General features: G+C 40.8%; 1 protein-coding gene across 10 annotated transcripts in view; it reads right to left on the reverse strand.

The window, feature by feature from the left end:
* Positions 1–26,551, reverse strand: part of RYR3 (ryanodine receptor 3) — a 568,796-nt gene that overhangs the window by 358,105 nt on the left and 184,140 nt on the right. For all 10 annotated transcript variants that reach the window (XR_014810912.1, XR_014810914.1, XR_014810913.1 and 7 more), the window contains exon 3: positions 3,424–3,531. Coding sequence is in view for 6 of the 10 variants with exons in the window: in XM_084969350.1 (XP_084825476.1) it covers positions 3,424–3,531 (108 nt within the window). In the remaining 4 variants the exon portion in view is untranslated. The remainder of the gene's footprint in view (positions 1–3,423; positions 3,532–26,551) is intronic.

The following is a 26,551-nucleotide window of genomic DNA, read 5'->3' on the forward strand; positions in this document are numbered from 1 at the left end:
GTTGTTAAACCAGGATAGACACCTGGTTAGCAAAAGGAATGCTGCAAAACCATCAATCCTTGCAAAAAGACTTCTGTACACTCATCATGTGAGTAAACAAACAACTGAAGTCATTAAAAAGAAAAAAAAAGTCCAGTTGCTGTGCAGCAGCAAACAGACCAATTGATGCCTAGACGGAAAAATGACACTCTTCAAAGCATCCCGTTTGGTGGCAGTCATGATCATTAGTGAAAGCAGTATCTATTTAAAAGCAGTAAATGCCTCTTTCCAAACAGAATGGACTGGCATGCAGCGGCAGTGCCCACCCAGTCAGACATCTCCGGGCTCCTCAGAGAATCATTATGGTCTCTCATGTTAACTCACTTCCTCCTTGATTTTTCCTCTTTTTCTTTTTCTTCCCTGCTGATTATTATCATCTCAAATCAAATTAAGTACTAATAGTAAGTATGCACAGCAATCACTTCAGAAAAGCAAAACATTCAGACTCAAGAGGTTATAGAAAACTATTATTTCTCATAATAAAGATTGAGAGCCCAGATGGAACTGTGGGAGAGTTCTAAGAGGGTTATAGCAGCTGTTCACGTAACTGGTAGGGCCTCCAACCAATAATAAAATCTTAATCATTTTAAAAGAGGATCCTCTCCCCTCTGTACTCTAGCTCTTTTTAAGTCCCTTCCTTCCAGCTTGAAGAGCCGCAGTTATTAAAAATAACAGCAATAATGCATCAAGATGTGAAGTAACTACTAAGCAGTTCTTGTCTTTGGTAAAATAGCAGAAAACAGCAAAAGAACACATGGGAAATTTCAGACTTGGACTCAACATGGTGATTGTTATCCAATGATTATTTAATAATAAAAATGTCATGGATCATTTATTTCAGGCTTGAGTTGTCAAAGAGGATGGATCCTCCAACATTGGTTTTTAAATGTTGTAAATTAAATATAGCCCCTGAAATATATGTGGAGTAACCTGCTATAACATGGCTGGTAATGAAGGTATGTCTTATTCATATGCTCCAAAACTAAGCACTCAGTCTTTTTTTTTTTTTTTTTTTTGTCTTTTTGCTATTTCTTGGGCCGCTCCTGTGGCATATGGAGGTTCCCAGGCTAGGGGTCCAATCAGAGCTGCAGCCACCGGCCTACGCCAGAGCCACAGCAACGCAGGATCCGAGCCACGTCTGCAACCTACACCACAGCTCACGGCAACGCTGGATCCTTAACCCACTGAGCAAGGGCAGGGATCGAACCTGCAACCTCATGGTTCCTAGTCGGATTCGTTAACCACCGCGCCGCGACGGGAACTCCACTCAGTCTTAAGTTGTTCTTTGCATTCTATTTGGAAAATGAATTGTTATTTATTCTTTTTTTTTTTTTAAGATAAACCAAGTTGAGATTATTATTTAAGTTCCTGGCAACAAACAAGAGCAAGGATTATAACCAGAGCCTTTCAATTTACTTTGTCATCTTCAGGACTCCCTAAATTATTCAAACTAAACGATAAAGATTTTTTTTTGAAATGCACTTTCTTAAGAAAAGAGGATAAGAGAATTCCCATGAGCTAATTCTCCAGTTAATATAGCTTCTTTTTTCCCAATTTCTATTCTGGGGCCATAAATTGGCAGGGTCTAGGCTGATCTTGGTTGACACTGAAAGTGGGATAGTTGTAATTATCTTGGGAAAAAATGTGAGCAATTAAAAATAAATTTGTTGTATTGAAGCAGAAACATTTGAGGATGTGTGCCTAAGGAGGAAAGCATGGTGTACTGAGGTCAATCAATGCAAGGGAGAAGTGAACAGTGTCTTCAATGAACATCAAAAGAACAAAAAAATCAGCTGTGTTATTGCTCCAAGAAACAAAACAAAGCTATTTTCATGTGGTTGATAGCAGCACATTATTCTAAAGCAAAAGAGTGAAGAATCACAAATATTGGTGTTTAGGACCCTAGAAAACTAATTAGACATCCCCATTTTATAGATGAGAGCACTACAGCCACAAGAGATGAGAAGACTTATGTAAGTTCACATTAAGAATGAGAAGATGACCTCAATGTAAATATTATTTCTCTTGAGTCTGTGGTCATTGTCTCTTCTACCACAAATGAGACACTTCTTCATTATGTATGAGTTCATTCGAGTCAAGCAACAAAGTGCTGGGTACTGCAAACAGTTCCTACCCACGTGCAACATAGGATGCAAAAAAAAAACCAAAAAAAAAAAAAAACAAAACCAAGCAAACACATACACTTGCAATTACAGTATAGAATGTTAAGAATTATTCACTAACTATTGGTCAAGCAAGGGCACCTATCCTAGACCTAAGGGGTCAACAAAGGCTTCGCAGTCAATCTAATATCTTGTCCCTTGACAGAGAAGTAAAAATCACCTAAGGGAAGAGAGAGGGGAGGAGGAAGCCATTCTAAATGGAGGGAACAGCTGACATTTATGATCTGAGGCAAACAGAATTGTCATGCTTGAGGAAGTGAAAGGAATTCAATGTGGTTGGATCACTGAGCACTTGGGGGATGTGTGTTTTAATGCCTAGCTAAGGAATTTGGGATTTCTCTCAAGGTAATGGAAAGACAGAGAATTTTAAGACAGTAAAATGTAATGATCAGATATGCATTTTTGAAAGAACATTGTGACAGCTGAGTGGGAAAAAAAATGATAGGGAAGGTAAGTACAGAAGGGACCAAAGCAGTTAGCAAGCTGTGGGGTAACCCAGAAAGCCGTGGACAGTCATCTAATACAGTGTCTAAGGGCAGTGGAGAGGTGGTTGGACTTGAGATATTCAGGGCATAGAATTAAATATTTTAAAAGTGAATATAAATACATGTGGGTTATTAGGAAAAGCATCAAAAATTACTCTGAGGTCTCTGGCCAAAGTCTGCCCAGGAGACCTTTGGGAGACCATAATCCCTCAGTAAAATACTTAGAGACAATTCTAGCGACAATAGAAACTCGAGACAGCTCTGTTTTTGCTCATCATGAGTCAATCTGTGGAGATCTGGAAACAGTTCAAAGACTTTGAATTCTACAAGAAAATCTCTCCAAAATGCTATAAGCTGCTTGTTCTCCATTAGGGCAGTCATAAATCTCTGATGAGACTTTCTCAAGAACAAAGAACTTGCCTCACAGGTACCCTCCATCCCAAGGCCCTTTTAGCCTCTCCACATTTCCTGATGGATTATGAGGTCAATGTCTCATGCCCTGCTCAGGCAGCAGTAATGGTGATCTATTTTATTTTTTGATGGAAATTGGTTAATTCATAGAAAGCTGCGTTAGTTGGCTGCTAACTAAGAGGAATAAGAGGACTGACTCAAGGATACCAAGGTTTTCCAGCTCACAGCTAAAGGAATGAAATGAAGTGTACTTTTGGGCTGTGGTGTGTCTCAGTGCCCACCTAGGACATAAGCCAGGTACTCACCCCTTCGCCGCCATTTTCACCTGTGTTGGCAAGCATTTCCTGAAGGGCTCTGACAGAGAGGGACTGTTCCAGCACAAAATTGCAGACGCAGAGATCTGGAGGAACATACTGTGGAAATAAAACCAGAATGAGGATCCTTACTCATATCAGGTGTGTATCAGTCAAGCAATAACATCTCAAGGTTAAAGAGCTGATGAATCAAAGTAACAGTTGGATGGATGGATGGATAGTTGGGCGGATGAGTATACAAGGCGGATTCTCCTTACTCAAGTTCAGATGAGTTTCAAGCTGGATTCTAAAGGATGAGGAAAAGAAAATCCTCAGGTCTCAAGGGAACACTGACTAAGATGTCAACTTGGGGAGGGCACCCCTGGGATTGAAGAACACACACAGAGCCTTGCTAAAGGAGGGAGGGCTGATTGACACTGCTGTCTCGTGGAACCAAAGGATGAAAGTCAATGGGATCTCATCTACAATAATTTGTAAGAGGACAACGGACAGAGCAAAATGTGGCTCCAGACAACAGTGACCACAATATGGAGCCCATTTATTCATTAAGAAAATCTAGATACCAGCATGTAAACAGAGGTAATAGAGGGGATTAAGAACTATATTAAATTTAATTCTGAATGAAGAAAGGTCCAGAACCATGAGAACTGATGACCTCTATAACAGTCATTCTAATTTATTATGCACACCAATAAAAATCATGCTATTCTGGAACGTTTCTCATAAGAAATTACAAATAGCCTTCTCTGCAGACTGACTAGTAATAGCTAATGTTCATGGAGTAATTTCCTGTTCCAGGTATTGTTTTAAATGCTTGGCATATATTAAGTCATTTAATCCTCATGAACAATTTATATATCATTATTAGTAATATTCCAGTTTACGGCCAAGGAAACTAAGACACAGAGAAGTTAGGTCCCCTGCCCAAGGCCATGGCTTATATTCAGCCGAGCTGGATTCAAATCCAGGCAGTCTGTCTCCAGATCCATACACTTCATACTGTTCCTGCTGATGATGAAAATATTACAGATTTTTTCACAGCTGGAGTATTTTTCAATAAGCAAATATTTAAGTTTTATATTTATATAAAACACAATGCTTGGTATTGAGAAAGATACAAAGACATGCACAACAAAATCGCTGCTCTTCAGGAATTTTACAATTTGGTTCCAGGATACACCATTTTCCTTGGGAATGCAGCTTATATTTACTTTGCATACTAAGCCTTTGTTTCCAACATGATATTGGCTGGACATTAACACCATGAAAGTAACAGGAATGAGAGCTAGAAGTCACCAACAACTATGTCAAACATTCAGAGACAAGCAACGCTGTTTCCATGGAGCTCCAATTTAAAAGTGAAAGCAAGCCTGCTGCTAAGGCACAGATAACCCCTCTAATTTCAACATTTTCATTTTTCTTATTCTCTTTTTTCTTCTTTTTAATGGCTGCACCTGTGGTATATGGAAGTTCCTGGGCTAGGGGTTGAATCGGAACAGCAGTTGAGGGCTATGCCACAGCCATGGCCACACCGGATCTGAGCCACATCTAAGACCTACACCACAGCTTGCACCAACACCAGATCCTTCATCCACTGAGTGAGGCTACTAATGGAACCCACATCCTCATGGATACTATGTTGGGTCCCTAACCTGCAGAGCTGCAATGGGAACTCCCATTTTAAAAATAAAGATAATGGGGAGTTCCGTTGTGGCTCAGTGGTTAACAAATCCGACTAAGAACCATGAAGTTGCGGGTTCAATTCCTGGCCTTGCTCAGTGGGTTAAGGATCCGGTGTTGCCGTGAGCTGTGGTGTAGGTCGCAGACGCAGCTTGGATCCTGTGTTGCTATGGCTGTGGCAAAGGCCAGCGGCTGAAGCTCCGATTGGACCCCTAGCCTGGGAACCTCCACATGCTGCAGGAGTGGCCAAAGAAATGGCAAAAAGACCCAATAAATAAATAAATTAAATAAAAATAAAGGTAATGGAATCAGCTATCCTTAAGTTCCTTTTAATTTCCACGTGTTTGTACATTCTTCCTCCTCCCTGCCCCAACCTCTAGGCCCTCAAAAATGATGTCCCATGTGTTGGACCTTCCCAGTAGTTCCCTTTACTAAAGTTCCATACTCCCTAAGCCAAGAGTGGGTAATGCTATCCCAAAAGCTACTGGCCCATTGGTGACTTACATTTTGCCCACCTGCCACTTAAATGCTTTTCTACTCAGGGTCTCTATGGTCAGAAATCCTAAAAACCTAGGCTCCCTAGAATTCTGGAGCTATAGGAAATTGCCCAGTTCTCTTTATGAACATGATGTATCCCAGGAGAAACTGTTACACAAAGAGACAACAGCCTTTATTTTACACGTTTCTTGCTTTGTTTTCAAAGTCTGCTGCAGGTAATTAACTCATTTGTATGGGACTTGAGCAAGCAGACATCTGGTGCTGCAGGGCAAGGCTTCGCATCCAGGTAGTGGTTTTTAGAGCACATACCGCATCATTACAAGTAGTATACGATAATATGATAAAGCATTTCCATAAGGACCATATGCTGGAAACACATCATCTGACTTGGTCTCCCAAAAGAGGATGCCGTCTCAGAAGATTTTACAGAAGTTTCTGTCCCTACCACTTCTTGGTCTATTTGGATTTCATGTCACCAAAATAGGAAGCAAAAAAAAAAAAAAAGAAAGAAAAAGAAAAAAGAAAAAAAAAAAAGAGCTAAGATTTGAGTGTTTCCTCCTCCTCCTTCACTTCACCAGACCATGAGATTGGGAGATTTTCCATTCAGGAATGTCTGCAGGTATGGTTGGTACTTTAATGGGTGCATTTTGGCTCATCAACTTCAATGATCTCAACATTCATGCTCACTTTTTCAAGAAACTCATCTAGTCCAGTCTCTTTCAGGCAGAAACTTTCACAGCTCCAAGTGCACCTGAGACTGCATGGTCCTGAGCCAGCTTCCATTCCTCCCATGTCTGGTTTGCTTGGACAGCAGATAGATGCTCTCCTCCAGCACTATCTTCATCCACCCTGATGGAGGACCACGGATACCAGACACTCCAATTCTACTTTTCCTTCCTTCCAGATATTAAAAGACCAAAGGTGGTCATGATTTACTTACTGGTGCAAATGGGTACGTTTCTGTTTTGTTTTGTATTGTTTTGTTGGCTTTTTAGGCCCACACCCATGGCATATGATAGTTCCCAGGCTAGGGGTGGAATCAGAGCTGCAGCTGCTGGTCTGTATCATAGCCACAGCAACACCAGATCCAAGCCGCATCTGCAATGTACATGACAGCTCATGGCAATGCCAGATCCTTAACCCGATGAGTGGGGCCAGGGATCAAACCCACATCCTCCTGGATACTAGTCAGGTTCATTACCACTGAGCCACAGTGGGAACTCCGCAAATGGGTACATTTCAACAGAGGAATAATGAGCATGGGGAAGAAGCATCTCACATGGGAGTCCTTGATCAGCCACTGGTTTATGTAGTTTCCTTCCCGTTTTCCTACCTCTAGAGTGTGGTCCTGCCTGGACCCTCTGTGCTTGGGGATAAGATCATACCCATTCCCACAGGATGTAGGACATGTGGGCAGTGATAAAGGAGGGAACGAGGGAATGGAAATATCTGGAGAAAGACAAAATGCAGCCAGCAACTTGCGACATGAATGGACTGCAGAGCACAGAGCTATCTGACCCACTCCACCAGCTGTCAACCTTAATTAAACTCCACACTGGCCTGAGCTCCCACCTCCACATTCCCCAAGAATGAGCAAAGGCCACTCGTCCATCAAAGATAATTTCTTTGCAACATGAGCGTCCCCAGGAGGCCAGCTCATCGTCTCTGGGCTCTGGAGCCTGTGTCTCAGTCACTGCCTGGCAGGCATGGGGCATGTGTTTGATGATTCTCAGCACGGAGAGAAGGGCTCTGTTGATATCTGTTCTGAAATAGCTCCTAATCACTCTCCCCAGCCCTGTCCTCAGCCTAGAGAAGCGCAATGTTTCCAAATGTCCTACAGAAAACCTTGAGATGCCAGAAGCTCTTCGTAAGCCAGGAACTAGGTATTCATGCAACCCCACTACGTAGAAAACAGTGGAAGGGAAGGTCTCCTAGTTCCATAAATCTATGTAACATATTCCTCACTGCATTCAAAGTCTTTTTCGGGAGCTTACTAAATCCAAGATGGTGGGGATTTAACATTCCTCTTATTGGATTCATCTGGCATTTTCCTACCCCACAAGGAACACTCACCAGTGTACTAGTTTGTACTAGAAAAGCCTTCAGGGAAATGAAGAGGATTAGTTAGAAGGAGGACTGTCCTCCCTCTGTTATGCTGTTAACCACACTCTGTTGTGCTTATATAGTTCTTTATGGATGCAGTCTGTTCCACTAGATTGTGGGTCTCTTGAACAATCTGTGCCTTATTCTACTTTGGGTATCCTCAGTATACAGAACAGCAAGTGTTCAAGGCAGGCCTTCTTGAACTGACTCTGTGTCCCAGACTATCTGAGAATATGTGACTGATGGTGGCTGTCTGAACCCCTTCTTCAAGTCTCTCGCTTGAGATCTAAGGGATCCTTCTCTTACTACCATGGGTCTCCTCCTGTCTCGAGACATGTTTCTACAATATTTTCTTAGCCTCTTTGCTGAAAACTCCATCTTGTCCTGCTTTACTTTACCCCATCTTCCTGCTTGAGAAAGTCACAGTGCTGATAAATGACTTAAGCTTAAGAATGAAGACCTAAAGGCATAAGCTATTCATAGGGTCAGCTGAATGAGGACATAATGTGTTGGTCTGGGCACACCAGACCTGTGCAGATTGGCACACCATTTACACAAGCATGATATGTCCTCTTAAGAATAAGAGAAAGAGGAACCTTATGGCCCCAAGTGGTTTATGAGGGCTCGTTAGCAGAATATGCATTAGTGAAGAGAATCAAGGTGCAAACCTAGGCATGCTGGGGGTTGCCGCTGATAGGCATGCCTTTTGCAGAAGCACAGTGATGATTCTCTGGAATGCTATGCATAGATAGCTAACACCAAGCTTCCTCAAATGCTAATGATTGTTAAATGCCTAAAGGTCAGAGTAAAAGCTTAACCATCTACCAGTTATGTGACTTTCAAAATAATAAAAGAACTTATAAAATAATAATAAAAAAACTATATCCTGTACCTATAGCCCCCTCCTCACTTGACATAATCCTCAAGAGCACAATAAAAGCAGTGTGGTTTCTAGAGGCGGCGCTCTTGGTCCCTGAGACCTTGAGTCCCCCGGTTCCCACCTTTGCTTAAGATAAATGTCTCTGTGTCTTGTTTTATGTTAACTTTTTTCCTTAAGTTTCATAGCACTCGTTCTTCAGCTCCAACCTGCTGAGCTGGTCTCAGCATCCTCCCACTTCTCTGTTAATCCATCTGGTTCTCACACAGCCATGCCTCAATAACATACCCTGTAAATGCATCAACAGCTTTGAAGTAAAAGCAATATAGGTATACTGGTGAAGAGTGAACACGCTAGCACAGGAGACTACCTAAGTCCCATCTCTGTTTGATGACTTATTAGCTGCATGATGTTAGGCAGGTAACTTCATCTCTTTCTGCCTTAGCTTTCCTATCTGTAAAACAGAGATCTAATATTACCTACTTCTCAGAATAATTTTTTTTTAAGTTTTATGGCTACACCCATGGCATATGGAAGTTCCCAGGCTAGGGACTGAATCCAAGCCACAGTGTAACCTATGCCACAGCTGCTGCAACACCGGATCTTTTAACCCACTGTGCCAGGCCGGGGGTTGAACCCGCACCGCTACAGCAACCCAAGCCTCTGCAGTCAGATTCTTAATCCACGGCACCATGGTGGGAACTCCAAATCAATTAAGTTTTTATGTTTAAAGAGCTTAAAATATGGTCTGGCACACAGTAAGTATTCAATAAATGTCAAATGTTACCTGGCACAAAGCTGTGAAATCAAAACATTAATAATTCACTTAAATGTTCCTTTACATATCAAGTGTTTTTGAATTTCTTTTTTTCTAGAATGATTTTTATTTTTTCCATTATAGCTGGTTTACAGTGTTCTGTCAATTTTCTACTATACAGCGTGGTAACCTGGTTATACATACATATATAGATTCATCACAAGTGATTAGACATAGTTCCTAGTGCTATACAGCAGGATCTCATTGCCTATTCATTCTAAAGGCAGTATTTTTGAATTTCTTATTTTGTGTAAGGATAAGGCAAAATCCCTGCCCTTTGAGGCTATATGGTCTAGCAGAGTATTGGGGAAACAAATGGACAATTTCCAAAGTATGATTCAAAAGGCCCACAGGCAGCTAAGAAAGCATGTTAAGGAAGCACACAGAGTTGAGCAGGGCTCGAGTGGAGAGAGAAGGAGGAAAAAGGGAACAAGCAAAAGGAAGTGAGAAGTGAGGCTGAGGAAGAAAATAGGTGTTAGACTGAGGGTCTTGAGTTTCCTTGTCAAGGATTTTGGACTTTACCTTCAGAGCAGTAAATGACATAAAGGATGTGATAAAATCCATTCTATATGCAATCAGTGGTCAATAGGGACCTTCTATATAGCACAGGGAATCCTACCCAATATTCTGTGATCATCTATATGGGAAAAGAATCTGAAAAAGAATGGATATATGTACATGTATGACTGAATCACTTTGTTGTACAGCAGAAATGATCACAACATTGTAAATCAACTATACTTCAATAAAACTTTAAAAAATGAAAAAAATTTAAAAAGGAAGCAATAGAATCAAATCTGCATCTTTGAAAGGTCACTGCAGGTCTAATGTGAAGGAGGCTGGACCAGGGCAGAGAAACAAGTTAGGAGGTCATTGCAATAAACTGGTTACAAGGTGACAGTGACATGAATCAGGTAATAATGGAGATGGAGATAAGGCAACCAACTGGAAAAATCTTCAGAAGTTAGGAGAAAGAGCATCTGGTGACTATTTGGATGTAGGAGAAGGAGTAGATGATGACCAGTGTGTCTATCGGATGGAAAAAGAATACAAGTAAGACAGAATTCAGCAAGAACAAGCTACCCCAAGGTAGCTTTAGAAGTGCCATGTCGACAGTAACGACACTCGGTAAATTGTCCCTGGATCTCCCATTTGGGCAACAGAATGATGGGAGAGTAGAATCCTTATGATGTTACAAAGGGTACCCCTGCAGGTGTCAGCAGATGGGGGATCGTCCGGGAGGAGAGGAAAAATCTGAGAGCAAGACACACTCTGCACAAAAGGAGAATGCCTGGAGACCTAGCAACCAGTCAGCCCAATTCATCTCACTTGCCTTTTTTCACATCCATCAGGCAGTCAGCTGGTATTTAGAGAACCTAACAATATGCCTTCTGTACTAGCTGCTGAGGGGAACAAACGAGAAAAGACATGGTTTCTATCCTTTAAGGAGTATTTAAGCTATCTGAAAAGACAGCTCTACTGTGCATGGGACTTGATATAACAATACAGAAGAGCATACTCAATGCTAAGTTGAGAGGTAGAAGGTCTATGTCTTGCAGGATCCAGAGGCCTCCCAGGGATGTTGTGATTAGGAAAGGCTAGCCCAGGCTGGAGAGCGGCCTGAAGAGGGTTTACGTGGGCAAGTTGCTCCTGGCACATAGCAAGAACTCAAGTTTTGTTTAATGAATGAACAAAATAGGTGAGTTATTCACCCATTTTCTTATGTGGATTCTTCCCTTCTGTTTAAAATTCCATTAGTGAAAGCAGCACTTTTGAGTCATGGGCTTTACAGAACCTCTGTCCTTATTTCCATTTGCTTTTTTACCCAATGCATCCCTCCAAAGTTCAAGTACTTTAAAGTATCATAAGTCAAGAAAGCAGCTGGGCAAAAGGAGAAGGTAGTAGATACTCCTGTGTACTGATTTTTCTACCTAAATCTTCCACTTCAGTCCCAGGACTGAGCAGCTAGATGAATGCCACTGGTGTCATATTATACCTATGTACTGATGGGTTTACACAGACTCAGCCCTACTGCCATGGGTTGATGACAGAGTCTTACCTGAAAGGTGAAATAATTTCTAATGCCACTCACCTAGGAGAAGGAGAGACTGTGAGCACAGAAACCAGAACTAAGTAACTAGAGCTGAGACAGCTGGGAGAAGTGAATTGTACATGCTTGGATCCACATTATGGAGAGTTAACATGGCCAGTGGGATAGTCCTTGGCAGTAGATGTACAGAAGGTGATAGGTCTGGAGGTGGGAAGGAAAGGACTTGGGAAGGTCATATTCTGGGGTCCCATGTAAACAGGGACAGGAACAACGAGTGTGTTAGTTGCATAAGAATAAGAAATTTAAGTCAGAATGTTGGAACCCATTAGACCTTCCATCTTAATTTTTCTTGTGTTATTCCTTAGTATTTAACAAATTCGGGAGTTTGGGGGACGTCCTAGCTTGTTTTGGTTGGAGTACATAAATTGAGGAAAGAAGTTTGGTCTGTAAGTGAGCCTGAACATTAAAGAAAGCAAGATGCCTACATGTGGCCAACAGGATGATGGTAGTAATTAAAACAGGAGAACCACAAGATAGCAGCAAAACTCAGCAGGCAAAGCTGGTTGGCCTTGACCAACCAATACTCACCAACAGGACATCTCTACTCAGGGATAAATCTTGAAATTTCAGAATTTTATTGAGGACAGTATCTCAGTTGTTCCCTTCATTCTCTATCCATGCTGCTTGAGACCACCTAGTCTGGGAATGAATATGGCTGGCATTCATTCTCATGGCTCTAAATTTCAAATGTATATAGAAAGGGAGTCTATTGCTTCAGGCATTCCAGGTCTACTGGTAACAGGCAGAACAGTCCCCCGTCCCCAGTGGCCTGGCTTCTACACACCTTGTCTGTTCTACTTCATCACCCTGCCTCAAACAGGACTGATAACCATCTCTGTATGATGGCTTGATGTTGTCCTACTCAAAGATGATGGATAAGACGACTTCCCAAGCCCTTTTGGGGGAGGGGGGGTTAGAAAATTATTCTCTCTTCCCAAAAATGTTTGGGGTCAACCAGGCCCCATTGGGTACAGTGTGGCATTAAATAAGACCAATGTTCCAAGGGAGGAGGGCATCAGAATGGCCAGAGATGGCACATGTAGCTTGTATTTCAGGAGCTGAAGGCACTTCACAGACATGATCTCACCCACCTAAGGCAGACATGAGCTCATTGGAGCACTGCCTCCCTCCTATTGATAGTATATAACTATCTGTATTGTGTTTATACTTCACAGGTAGGGCCAGTCATTAACCAAATGAACACCTACATCTCATCCCAACCAGGTTTTATTCAAGGACATATGCAGTTAGGTGCCTTTTAAACCTGCCTGTGTCACCTCTGCTAAGGTTTTGATAGATTATAATGAAGAAAGTTATACAGGGACTCTTTAGATCTGAAGCTGTTGCCCAATCCCTGGATTCCTGTTAAAATTGTTGGTAGCTTTACAACTGTTTTAGAGGTGGGTCAACTAAGACACAAAGGAATTAGGTAAAAACTTACATGGGCAAAGTGAAGAAACAGGAACAAAATTCATACATACATTTAAAATGTATCTATTTACCTACCTATATAATTGTAGTGGGTATTATACTCAATTCTTTATAAAGATTATCTCATGTAACCCTTTAACTCTTTCAGCAAATAAAACATACTTTATAAATAAAAAAACTAAGACTCAGGTTCAAACATTTCCTTGTGCTAAGAATTGCATTTACATTGGGAATGCCAATCTCACTCCTGATACTGTGTCAATATTCCTGAAGAGAAGGTTTTCATACTTACACCAATGTTATGGGACTCTAATTCTACTAGGATACCTCCTCTTGATGCTTATATTTTACTAAGTTAAAGATTTCATATTGGGTTCTTGACTATCTCACAAAGAGTCCTCTATTCTCGAATGGCCACTGGGAATGCAAAGATTGCAGTCAGTGGAACTATCAGGGTTCAAGAGCTTTATAAAATTGAGATTCCTGGCAGGCAAGATCATTTCCATCTTTATGCATTCTGAAATCTGAAACTGACTTACTATGTAAGCTCTTTCTTCCAAAAAGCAATTCAACCCTGGGTATGACAAGGCAAGTTTCCACCAAGGACACCGATGCGTCGATTTTAAACATGTGTACATCCAGATTTTAAACATTTTGAGGGAAGACAATTTGCCTATCTGTGTTAAAAGTTATCATGAAACAAAATGTAGAAAATGTTTTAAAAATATAAAAGCTTTTAAGTTTTTTAAAAGTGTATTTTGTGATGGCAGAGGATAGATGGTCTTTCTGAAAATGTACACAGAAGACATTCAAAACATTTGAGTTCAGATTTTTGCCTGAACTTTGCTAACAAAAGCCATTATACATAAACAGTAAGGCACACAAAATTTAAACTTAGAGCTGGAAACCATTCTTGTGGCGGAGAAGAGGAGAAAGATGTTATTTTCTTTTAAAAGAATGAAGTGAAGAAGGTGCATTCTGAAGAAGGAATCAACCACAGGAAGGCAATGCTCTCAGCATCTACTGGTCCCTAGGTGGCTCTTCATTCTAGGGAATAGTGAGCAGCCCTGGGAAGGCTGGCAGCTGTGGAAAATCACTATCACAGCTCAAGGAGACTTACACTAAGCAAAAGCACTAAGCAAAAGCACTCACAGCCATGAGCAGAGCAAGTGCAGCATCTGATGCCATGCTGGCCTAAGGTCTGCTCCAAGACAGAGGAAGTATTGAGAAGGAAAGGGATGCAATAAGTTGACTATGCCCAAGGGAAAGGGGGAAGGTTATCAAATTATAGAAAGGTGTTGATATTTTAAAAAATAAATAAAAAGATTCCACTAGAGAGTTAAATATTTACTTGAGAACACTACTTCCTGAAACACTTCTTATGTAACTGAGGCACCACTGCCACCTTGAAGCAGGAAGTCCTAATTGCAGGACAAATATCCTTGACAAAAGTCTTGCCAAGAAATACCAACCCAGAGTGATCAAATACTAAAAACACTCACAATCACTGTCTCTTTGCCTTATTTCTCAAATGCTCAGATACTGGCTGATTAATTTACACTGATCCACAGACCCATTACAGACTAGCCTCGCATAGTGAGAATGTTTATTAATTAAAGTAAGAGTAACACAACACCAGTTATCCTTTTGATGATGCACAGAGATTTCTCACAAGAGGTAAGACAAATAAGCTTGTTCCGGAAGCATGAACGCAGAAACACGGTTGGCCCAAGAATCTCCTGGACAAGACTGCTAACATTGCAGATTCCCGAGACCCTTCTCCAAGGTGGTACTTTAAAAGAATATCCCAGGTGATTCTGAAGCAATATATCTCTGACCCCAATTTAAAAGACGCTGCAGAGCAACTAGACCAAACAAGTAAATTCAAGTCCCTGGTCAGTAACTGATTCTTGCTCTAGATCTTTCGTTTAAAAGTTCGGTTCTTCAAAATATAAGAATTTTGTTCAAATGAATAACCCATAAATTTGAAATCCACATAATTGTTTTTATGATCTTGCCTGCTACGGCCCCAACCAAAAGTAATGCTGAGATGCCCTGGATGCCTATATTCTGCCAAGTATCAATTGTTTCTGGCACAGTCAAGAAGAATGCCACCAAGAGCCTGGCAAAAATCAGTGCTGCAAAGCTTGTGTTCTTTAAAATAAGGAAGAAGGGGCAGCCAAAGTATCAGAGACAAAACGCTGGGCAGCTGGCTTGTAAAGCTGCCTGCTGGGAAAATGCATAACTGACAGGCTGGATGGTTGATTTGGTTCTTGATTGAGCCAAGTTTTTCTTCCCTGCCTGGCATGGTCTGCATGTTAAATAACAAAGGTGCCAAAAGGTGGAAATGTGAAACACTCGCACCTGGAAAAAACAAGCTGTGCGGAGGAGCAGCAAATAATACTGTTTATAGACAGAGATAGCGGAAACAATGACTCTATACAGTTCTAAAAAATATGGCCATAAATAAAGCTCCAGCTTAATGAGTAGCACAGTAATAGAATAAGCTCTGTGGATAAGGAATGGAACCCTAAGTTCCTAGTTTTCAATGGGATCTATCGCTAGAAACTGAAGTTGTTATTCTAAAGAGCTTACATGTTAGAAAAACAGAAGAGCTTGGGAAAGAGGAAAGGCAGAATGTCAGCAGGGAGGTGGAACCAGCATGCGCGTCCCAAGTGCTGTGACTAAATTAGGGTGGTGGGTGTCAGCAAGAGGAGCAGCCTAGGGTACACAGGATGGCAGAATCAGAATGAGATGTGCTGGGCAGAAAGATCAATGGAGGAGATCAAAGCTGGGGGGTGGGGGTGAGCTGGTGGAAAAGCCTAGTTTCAACCTAATGTTTATGTTTCAGTCTTGGTTTCCTTTAGTTTCGGTGGGAGGAACACTGATCAGCAGTGCACCGCCCCTATATTCCTTGGCTATTTCACCAACTCTCTCCTCCCTTTTGAGTCATGATGCGGTTGTTAGAGAATTTAGATACCATAGCGAGGCTTTTCTCCATTACCAAGCAGTAGCATCCAGCAGCTGCAGGAGGGGACAATGTGCATCTCTTGGCCTCTCATTGCATAACAGGAAGAAGATGACTGAGGAAAGTGTTCTGAGGTGCCCACAAGGGCAGAGAAAATGCCAAGCTATAAAAGGGCTGATGGAACAGAGACACCAAGGACCCAGAGGTGGTGCAATGATCACCACTCTTATTATAGGGGAGAACCTCCAGCGTACTGAGTCCTGCTCGACTGTAGTACCAGCTCCACGAATCTCTGAACTCAGGATCTGAACTGGACACAAAGCTCAGGGCAGCCAAGGGAAAGGACAACAGCTTGGCTTCAAAATGTTTAGGATTTTTCCCCTCAATGCCTCCTTCCCACTCTCAAAGTGAATCCAAATTCCAGTGTGGAAATGCAGGGTTTTTTATTTTTTGTCCCCTTCGGGGAATTTTTGTTTTGATAAAAATAAACATATTATAATGAACTAAGTTCTGAATTCAAAAAAAATTTTTTGGCAGGAGTATATGAATGTATGTTCATAAAAGTTGCAGTTTTAGAAAGTCTTTATGGAAATAAATAACAGCTATAAATACTTTTCTCCCATATGGAAAAACCCTCCTATACCCCGTTCCCTTCATCTGCCTTTTAGTGCCTGAGCTAAACTACTACCACTAGATGTTTACATTTGCAAGGATTAGTACCACACACCCCCATCCGCAAGCAGGCAGGTAGTACTCATAGATATTTTAAAACATATATACTGGAGAGGGATTTAGCACTGCCAGTCAGGAAGTAGCTGCACGAATTGAAAATGTTCACTTAATAATAACTGCTTTGATGTAGTGGGCTATATCTACTTCAATAGCACCATCCTTGCCAGAAGCATTCAAAGAATGAAGGATGAACAAACATTGGAATGCTCACTGAATTGTGGAGATCTGCTGAATTCCATCCTTTCCATACCTTCTTCCCACTAAAGTCACTGATGCCTCTGACTCAGATTGTGAGCCAGCTTTGACAAACCCAAGGAAACCATTAGGTAGTTCATCCATGCGTACTTGAACTCAACCCATCACTCAGAATCTGGGGGAGCTGGCCAGAAAACATCATGTCAAAGACTGACTCTGCCCAGCCATGCAAGTTCACATGACAGAGTTCCCTTGAGTTCCCTTAATTTCCCTTCTTCAGCTGCACTAGGTGACTAGCCAAGGTTACGGATGTTTCCCATCAACGAGAACAGACTATCAACAGATGAGTAGATTAAGAAGATGCAGTATATATACACAATGGAATACTACTCATTCATAAAAATGAACAAAATAATGCCATTTGCAGCAACATGGATGAAACTAGAGACTTTCATACTAAATGAAGTAAGTCAGAAAGACAAATATCATATGATATCATTTATAGCTGAAATCTAATATATGGCACAAATGAGCCTTTCCATAGAAAAGAAACTCATGGACTCAGGGAAGAAACTTGTGGTTGCCAAGGGGGTGGGGGAGGGAGTGGGATAGACTGGGAGTCTGGGGTTAATAGATGTAAATGATTGCATTTGGAGTGGATCAGCAATGAGATCCCACTGTATAGTACAGGGAACTATATCTAGTCACTTGTGCCAGAATATGATGCAGGATAATATGAGGAAAAGAATATATATAAATATATTGGTGACTGGGTCACTTTGCTTTACTGTAGAAATTGACAGAACACTGTAAAACAACTATAATGGAAAAAAATCACAAAAAATAAAAACATCAAATTAGTTAAAAAAAAAGAATGTATATATATATATATATACACACATATATATATATGACTGGGTCACTTTGGTGCACAGCAGAGGTTGACAGAAAATTATAAATCAACTATAATAAAAAAATAATAAAAATCTGAAAAAAAAAAAACAAACTATGAGGACAGAGAAGAGGTATTGCAGGGCAAGTTATCCAGGAGGGAAGAAGAAAGGAAAAGCCAATCATCAGGAGTTACCTCCAATACACCATGGTTGGGTCAACTCGGCACCGTGAGAGAGAATGAGCACATTGATAGAAACTGATGGAGCAATGCCACACTTCAAAAAGGAAAGACATGGTGACTCAAGATTAGGCTGTCAGACCTTATTAAGATAAATGCCTTAAATTAGCCAGCTGCTCTCCAGCAGCATCTGTCCTCAGTTCTCAGTGAACAAGATGAAGATGGGCTCCATGTTTGGCTTCCTAGTAAACTTGTACCTTTTGGGAAAGAAGCAAGTTCATTCACTACTACACCAACTGGAAACTTCCATGGCAGGCTGTAGGTAAGTTTGAACATGATACTAATTATATCAAGGTCAGTGTAGCTTTGCTTCATTTTGTGATGACATCTAGCTACTTTGTTATTATTTAGTCAAACAAGGAGACCAATGTTTAAAGCTGATGACTGCAAATTTGGACCTGCCACAATTTCTGAAGGTGTGGTCTGTGGACCCCTTGAGTAAGAATCAGGCAGGAATTTGTTTTAAAAAATAAATAATAAAGCAGGAGTTCCTGTCCTGGCTCAACGGAAATGAATCTGACTAGCATCCTTGAGGATGCATGTTCAATCCCTGGCCTCGCTCAGTGGGTGGGGGATCTGTTGTTGCTGTGAGCTGTAGTGTAGGTCACAGACATGGCTCGGATCTGACATGGCTGTGGCCATGGTGTAGGTCAGCAGCTATAGCTCCGATTTGTCCCTAGCTTGGGAACCTCCATATGCCACAGATGTGGCCCTAAAAAGATAAATAAATAAAAGCAGATTTCTGGACCCACACAAGACAAAGACAGGGATCTAAGGATGTGCTCACTCAAGGTTGAGAATCATAACCTTCTGGGTGAGCTCAGTGCCAACTCCAAAGATCAAAGGCTAGGATCATCACCTTTAAAGATAAAGCCTCCATAACATAATTTACCTAGGAAATCAGGTAGAGAGCAAAAACCACAGTGCTCATTTTTCAACTTGAAAGGTGATCAGAGGCGGTTCTGGAAACTTCCTCCTGAAAATCAAAACGTTCTCATCTTCTGTGTCCAAACTTTTCACACAAAAGTAATCCTTGGAGTTCCCGTCGTGGCTCAGCAATTAACGAATCCGACTAGGTACCACGAAGTTGCAGGTTCGATACCTGGCCTCGATCAGTGGGTTAAGGATCCAGCAGTGCCGTGAAGTGTGGTGTAGGTCTCAGACGAGGCTCGGATCCCATGTTGCTGTGGCTGTGATGTCAGCTGGTGGCTACAGCTCTGATTAAACCCCTAGCTTGGGAACCTCCATATGCCACAGGAGCAGCCCTAGATAAAGCAAAAAGACACCCCCCCCCAAAAAAAAAAAAGTAATCCTCTTTAGCTGTTTGCTAAGTAGTTTTGCTGAATGATAACGGTAAGCCTTCTTGTGTTCACTCAGTCTGAGAGCTTGCATTAAATTTTAAAAACTCTTCTCATCTTTAGGTAAAAGAAGCAGAACTGTTTGAACCTAGATTCTACAACTAATCAGGGTAATAATTCAAACCTTAAGTTTCAAGTGATTGCTCTTGGGAGGAAAGAGGTGGGCTGGAGATCAATTATTCCACCCTCTGTGCTCGGAGGCAAAATGCACCTGAACCACCCCAAAGACACGAATATCTATTCTATTTTGCAGCAGAAATATGTTGGGATGTATGATGAAGTGCTAAAGTAGGGCTTGAGGCAAAACTCTTTGATGAACGTGCTCTAATAAGAAATGGATCATTAGGGTCAAGGGTTTTAAATCTTGTCAACCTCTCAACAACTCAAAAACAGCTGACAGAGGCTTACAAACAACTTTCTTGTACCACTTATCCTCCCCCAAATGTTTTGCATAAAGCTCAACTGAGTTTGACAGGAACAGAAGAAAAATGATTTGAGAATAGCCTAACAGAGAAAGCAGCTAAATCCTGGAATAACTGTTTTAAGAACAATGTATTATCATTCCCTGAAATAATTTGGATGAAGAAAAACAAATTAATTCTCCATGGTGTTTTGAATTATTTAAAATCACCTATTTGCTACGCATCAGGAATTTAAGAACAAACAAGATATTGTTTGCAAATGACTCATAAAATGTTTCAGTTCATATAATTTGTTCAGGTCACCATTTAAAAAACAATGAAACTACTGAATGAACTACTGAAAAGGAGAAAAAGTTGTCAACTTAAATGCCCGGAAAAGCTTAACTTCTAAAACGATTTTAAATGTTTCCTTTACAGGAGTTCCCATCGTGGCTCAACAGAAATGAATCCGACTAGAAACCATGAGGTTGTGGGTTCGATCCCTGGCCTTGCCCAGTGGGTTAAGGATCCGGCGTTCCGTGAGCTGTGGTGTAGGTCACAGACGCGGCTTGGATCCCAAGTTGCTGTGGCTCTGGCGTAGGCCGGTGGCTACAGCTCTGATTAGACCCCTAGCCTGGGAACCTCCATATGCTGAGGGTTTGGCCCTCAAAAAAAGACCAAAAAAAAAAAAAAGTTTCCTTTACAAAACTCCCCTCATATGGTGGCTAGGTAATCAGACCTGAGGGGTTATTTTGTGTAACATTTTACAGCATGTTGGAGGAAGAACAAAACCACATCTCTCCAATCATTACCCAGTGTTCTTTGTAAACACTAATTTGATCCATGAATTACGAATATACACATAGTTTCAAAAGATCACAAAAAGGTTTTGTGTTTAGGTTTTACCCTCAGGTTTTAACATACCCATGAGGAATAAAAATGATGGATGTAAGATGGCTCAAGTTCTTAAGACTGAAATTTTAACACAAACACAATGCATTATTTTAATTCCATGTAAAAGTACCAACTAGAAAAGAGACGTTCTCCTAATCTCAGGGGGGAAAAAAAGGCAATTCTCTGTGATCTAATTAGTAAGTTCAGGAGTTGGTGGAGGGAGAAAAACAGTGCTAATCGAGACCAAAATAGCAGCTATTAGGTCTGAAGAGCAAAGTACTAAGTGCTGCAGAGAAGCCCGGGCATGAATAATACCTACTCATAACTCACCTGGGGCCATTTGCCTGCTGTGAACAAGTAAATGACAAATCAGCAGCAGAGCTATGGTGCCACTTTACACACTGAATAAATTCTTTGTGAAGATTCCCACCACTAAAGGTACAGACTGTCTTTAAATAAAAAGAGGGGACAGGTATTGCCTCAAGCAGATAAGTTATCAAGACAGTATTAAGAACTCAAATAGGAAGGCGGACAATATAGATGAGAAGAGATCTCAGGGTTAACACTTCTTTTTAACTAGGTCCTCGGATCCGGCAAATGACAAAGGCGTTAATAAACTTGACGTGTGTTGCTCTTGACTTTGATGCTATTCCTTTGGATATCTGTTTTCCTTCTCATCTCTTTTAACTGTTGGGAATAGCAGAGCATGAGGCTCAAGGTAGATGTCGAAATGGGAAGAAAAATTCTGGAAAGAAAACAATTGCTGAATGGAAAGAACTGGAATGTGAAGCCATGGTTTTTCAGAATCTGAGCACAGTGAGGATTGGACCACTCCAACCGCTGGACTTGATGAATTCACAAACAGACCAATAGGAAATGAGCCTTTTGTCCCACCTACACAAAACAGTAATAGTCCCTGGCCCTATCTGAACAATCTTCCCACAGGGCTCTCCTGATTCTGGATACTCGTTCTCTCATCCCTCAGATGACTTGGGGTTAGAAAATGGGGTCTGCATCCTTCTCCTGCCCAGGACAATTCTAGATCATTGCTCTTCCACAACTTACCTCTTTCTCCTCTAAGCTTCCTATGCCTGGCACCATCACCCTCTGCTCCCTTCCTTTTTGGTGTTTGTGTATTTCTGTGACCTTCCCATCTTCACTGAATTATTGGCCCCTTTTCATTCCTGCTCCTGTGATGGGGACATTCACATGGTTATTTGTTGAACTGTCTGCTCCCCCAAACATCTGTTGAAGTCCTGACCCCCAGCAAAGGTTAATATGATCAGACTTGGAAATCAGGTCTTTACAATCAAATGAAGATGAAGTCATTAGGGTAAAGCCACATCCCATATGACTGATGTCCTTAATAAGAAGGGGAAACATCATGTGAAGGCAGAGCCACAGAAAAAGGAGGCATATGAAGATGGAGACAGAGCCTGGGTTATGCTGCCACTAACTGAGGAACACCTGGACTACCAGACACTAGAATGGGTGAGGGAGGATCCCCCCACGAAGGCTTAGGAGGGAGCAAAGCTCTGTTAACACCTTGATTTCAGCCTTCTAGTCTCCAGAACTAGAATAAATTTCTGTTCTTAGAAGCCACCTAATTTATGCTAATTTGTTAGAGTAGCCTTAGGAAGCTAGGGGGTGTATGAATAATCCATCACATATTATGGCTTCTCAGTTACTCTGCTTCCTCTTTATCAATGATCTTCTGCACTGAAGTTCAGCCACCCCCTTTTATGGTCATAAACTGGGGCCTGGTTTCAGCCAAACTGCTCTATTCTGAAAGCTCTGGTGGACACACCCCACTGTCTAACTGTGTAGTCATCTTACAGCTGGCTTGTTCACTCAGCTACCCTCATCACCATTTACATTCCTTATTCGTTTTCACTCCTAGTCCCCTTCTATCTTTAGTTCCTTCCTCATTCAGCTTAAATTCCAAAATTTCATGGTCCAGTCTCAGAAAATTGGTAGCACTGAAACTTCATGCTTGCCATTATCAACAGGCCCTCAATCAGACCAGTCTCCTCAAAGAGACTCACTCTCTAAAGCTTTCTGCACCCCTCCTACACTGTTGGTGGGAATGTAAATTGGTACAGCCACTATGGAAACAGTATGGAGGGACCCCAGAAAACTAAATATAGAACTACCATATGACCCAGCTCTCCAACTCTTGGGCATATATCCAGACAAAACTTTCATTCAAAAAGATACATGCGCCCATATGTTCATTGTAGCACTATTCACAACAGCCAAGACATGGAAACAAACCCAAATATCCATCGACAGATGAATAGATTAAGAAGAGGTGGTATACATACACAATGGAATACTACTCATTCATAAAAATGAACAAAACAATGCCATTTGCAGCAACATGGATGGAACTAGAGACTTTCATACTAAATGAAGTAAGTTAGAACCAGAAAGACAAATATCATATGATATCACTTACATCTGAAATCTAATATATGGCACAAATGAAGCTTTCCATAGAAAAGAAACTCATGGACTTAGAGAACAGACTTGTGGTTGCCAAAGGAGACGGGGAGGGAGTGGGATAGACTGGGAGTCTGGGGTTAATAGATGTAAACGGTTGCATTTGGAATGGACAAGCAATGAGATCCCGCTGTATAGCACAGGGAACTATATCTAGTCACTATGACGAAACATGATGGAGGATAATGTGAGAAAAAGTGTGTGTGTGTGTGTGTGTGTAGTTACATATGTATGACTGGGTCACTTTGCTGTACAGTAGAAATTGACACAACATTGAAAACCAACTGTAATGGAAAAAATACAAATAATAAAATAAAAAAAATAAAACTTTCTGCACAAAACCTATAGGTCCACTCCCATCCCTCTTCTTTCTATTCAATGGACTAAGAATTCTTCCTTTACCTGAAGGCCAATTCCTTATCTCCATTCTTAAGGCCAGCCCTGTCCACTCTATCAACCATCTGCTCACTAAACCAGCTCTTCCTTCTCCTGCATCTCTTCCTTCTCTTTCTCTACTTGTACCTTCTCATCACCATGGGAACCTGCTCAAGTCTTTCCTACTACAAAAATCCTTCATCTTCAGACCTTCTCTGACTATCACTCTCTCTCTCTTTCACAGATTTCTTCACTGAACTGTTCTTCACTGGCTGTCTTTGGTTTGTCTTTATTTTCTCTTGTGCCACACCTCTGCTAAACCAGCTCTGCCCTCACCACCCCACTGAGAGAGCTCTCAACAAGACTGCCATTGGCCTCTGCGTCACTATACCTTATGGACACACTGCAAACTCACATTGCTTTGCCCTCTTCATTTTTTTAAATTACTTTTTATTAAGTTTAGTTGATTTACAATGTTGTGCCAGTTTCTGCTATACAGCAAACTGACCTAGTGATATATATATATACATTCCTTTCCTTATATTTTCTTTCATCATGGTCTGTCTCAAGAGACTGAAAATAGTCCTCTGTGTTACACAGTAGAATCTCATTGCTCAATCCATATTTTTTTCCACTCAGTCTCAAAGCTTGATTTACTATCCTTATACCAGTATCACCTAAATATTATCTCTATCCCAACCTCTCTTCTGAACTGCTGATCCCTACACCCAGATGCCTATCAAAATTTCCTCTTGGCTGTTTTATAGGTCTTTTGAACTCAAAATGTCAAAAATTCAGCAGTATCACCACCCTCTGTCCTAACATATTCTTTCTCCTCATACCATATTTCACTAAATAATCTGCCATCCATAGACAGCTAAAGCCTATAACTCTAGAGTCACACTTGACTCCTCCCACTTTGATCCTTCACCATTCTATGCATTCCATCAATGGTACCCAATGTTGATTTAATCCCTGTCTATTCTTTTTATATATGAAGAACCTATATAGCTTCTACAAGTTCAAGCTTTCCTCTGACAATCAGCTCGTTTGTGTTCAACTCCCATCCTTACTACCGCTAAACCTGTGCCCTCACCTCTTCTCTTCTGCATATACCAAAGTTGCATGCCGTTTAACCCCTCACTAGTAATGCCATATATCATTCCCCCACCTCTTTTTTTATGGTCTCAATCTCTCCTTCTCTAGAGCCTCCTTTCTGCTTAAAACATGCTGTGTCTCTCACCATGGAAACTCCTTCGTTATAACCCATATTCTGCTTCAGCACCATTTGCTCTTCTTCTTTTTAACTCTCAGCTGCTTCAAAGAGCAGGAACACGCACTGATGAGGTTCTGGTTCAGGTAGTGGTGGAGAAGCAGAATAACCCTTCTGACAATAACAATGATAAACCCTGGAAAAAACATTAAAAAGGTAACTGCTTGAAGGTACCAGGGAGCAACCTAAAGCCTAAGGGAATGTGACCCTTAAAAGAAGGGAAGCCAAGTAGGTGCTATCCACATTTAATTAAAACCTCCCCTGAGGTCACACCCCTGTTTATGAGGTTCATGGGGGATAGATCTCAAGAAAAAATGCTGCCCTGGAGTCAGAGGCCTAAGATTGGGGCTGTGGGGAGTCAGGAAATTGAAGAGGGGAATGTGGAAAAAGAAGGAAATCCTATACGAAAACTCCAAATCAGCATACAAATTTCTGGCCCACTCATCAAACATACAGGGCAGCACTGCAAGTGCCCAGTGTGAAGAAACAACTGCAATGCTTAGAAGAAAAGAAGGTCTCAGTAGCTACCTGGTTTGGGAGTGTCAGAATCGTATGTTCAGGCCTCACTATCTAGAGGAGGTTAGGAAACCCTTCAGGATTTTCATTAAAACCCAGAAATGCTACATCCCAAAGCTAAGGACCATGTCCTAAAACCAAATACAAAATTAAAATCAACCAAGCCTCCAGAAGATCAAGGCGCTCCACCAGTAATTTAACTGCCTGCTAGACCAAAATACAATACTCCTCAGGGGAAGAAAAGAGAAAAGAAAGTAACCGCAACATACCACCGACAGCTTCGGCATACAATAAAAATTACTGGACTTTCAAAGAAATAGGAAAATATGACTCATAATCAAAGGAAAAATCAGTTGTTAGGAGATCCACAGAAAATCCATATACTGACATTAGTAGCCAAGGATTTAAAATAACTATTATAAATATGTTAATGAATTTATAAGAAAAAAGGGAATAATGGGAGATGAGAATGGAAATATGTAAATTTTAGAAATCAAGCACTGGAAATTTTATAATTAAAATACAATTTTGGTAATAACATCATTGGCATTAATGATCTAAAAAATTTTTTAATACATTAAAAAATTAGGAAACACACAAGCAAGTCAACAGGACTTATTCAAACTGAAACTGAGAAAAATAGTTGAAAACAATGGACAGAGATTTAGTGGCCATGGAACAATATGAAAGTTTAATATATAAGTAACTGGAGTTCCAGAAGGAGAATAAATTTAATAGAATAAATATTTTAAGAAATAGTGGCCGCCAAACTCCCAAACTTTTTTTTTTAAACCCAACTAAAGAAGGACACAGGCAAATTATCAGTTTTTAACATCTCTCGCAATAATTGATAGAATAAGTAAATGAAATTTAGTAAGGTTATTCATCATGATAGTCATAAAACCCTATATTCAACAAATGCATAAAACCCTACATTCAACAGCTGCAAAAACAGAATGCAGTTTTTTAAGTATGCATAGAACATTCACCAAGATAGACCATACCCTGGGCTGAAAAATAACTTCCAGTAAATTGCAAAAAAATTGAAGTCATACAGGGTATGTTCCCTGACCATATTAAAATTCAACTAGAAGTCACTAACAATAAAAAAAACCCTACATTCCACTGATTCATTTTTATTTTTTAAAACCATTCACTCATTGCTTAATCCTTTTCCTCTAACTTACTCTGACTCTATATGTCATTTTTAAGGTCACATATGTCCTATGGATTCTCTAATCTAGGTCCTTAATTAAT

Source organism: Sus scrofa, chromosome 7 (assembly GCF_054392235.1).
Source record: "Sus scrofa isolate SSC_HxYL_T2T_F1_AM1 chromosome 7, Sscrofa_HxYL_maternal_Yorkshire_Landrace_v2.0, whole genome shotgun sequence".
NCBI classification, from domain to species: Eukaryota; Metazoa; Chordata; class Mammalia; order Artiodactyla; family Suidae; genus Sus; species Sus scrofa.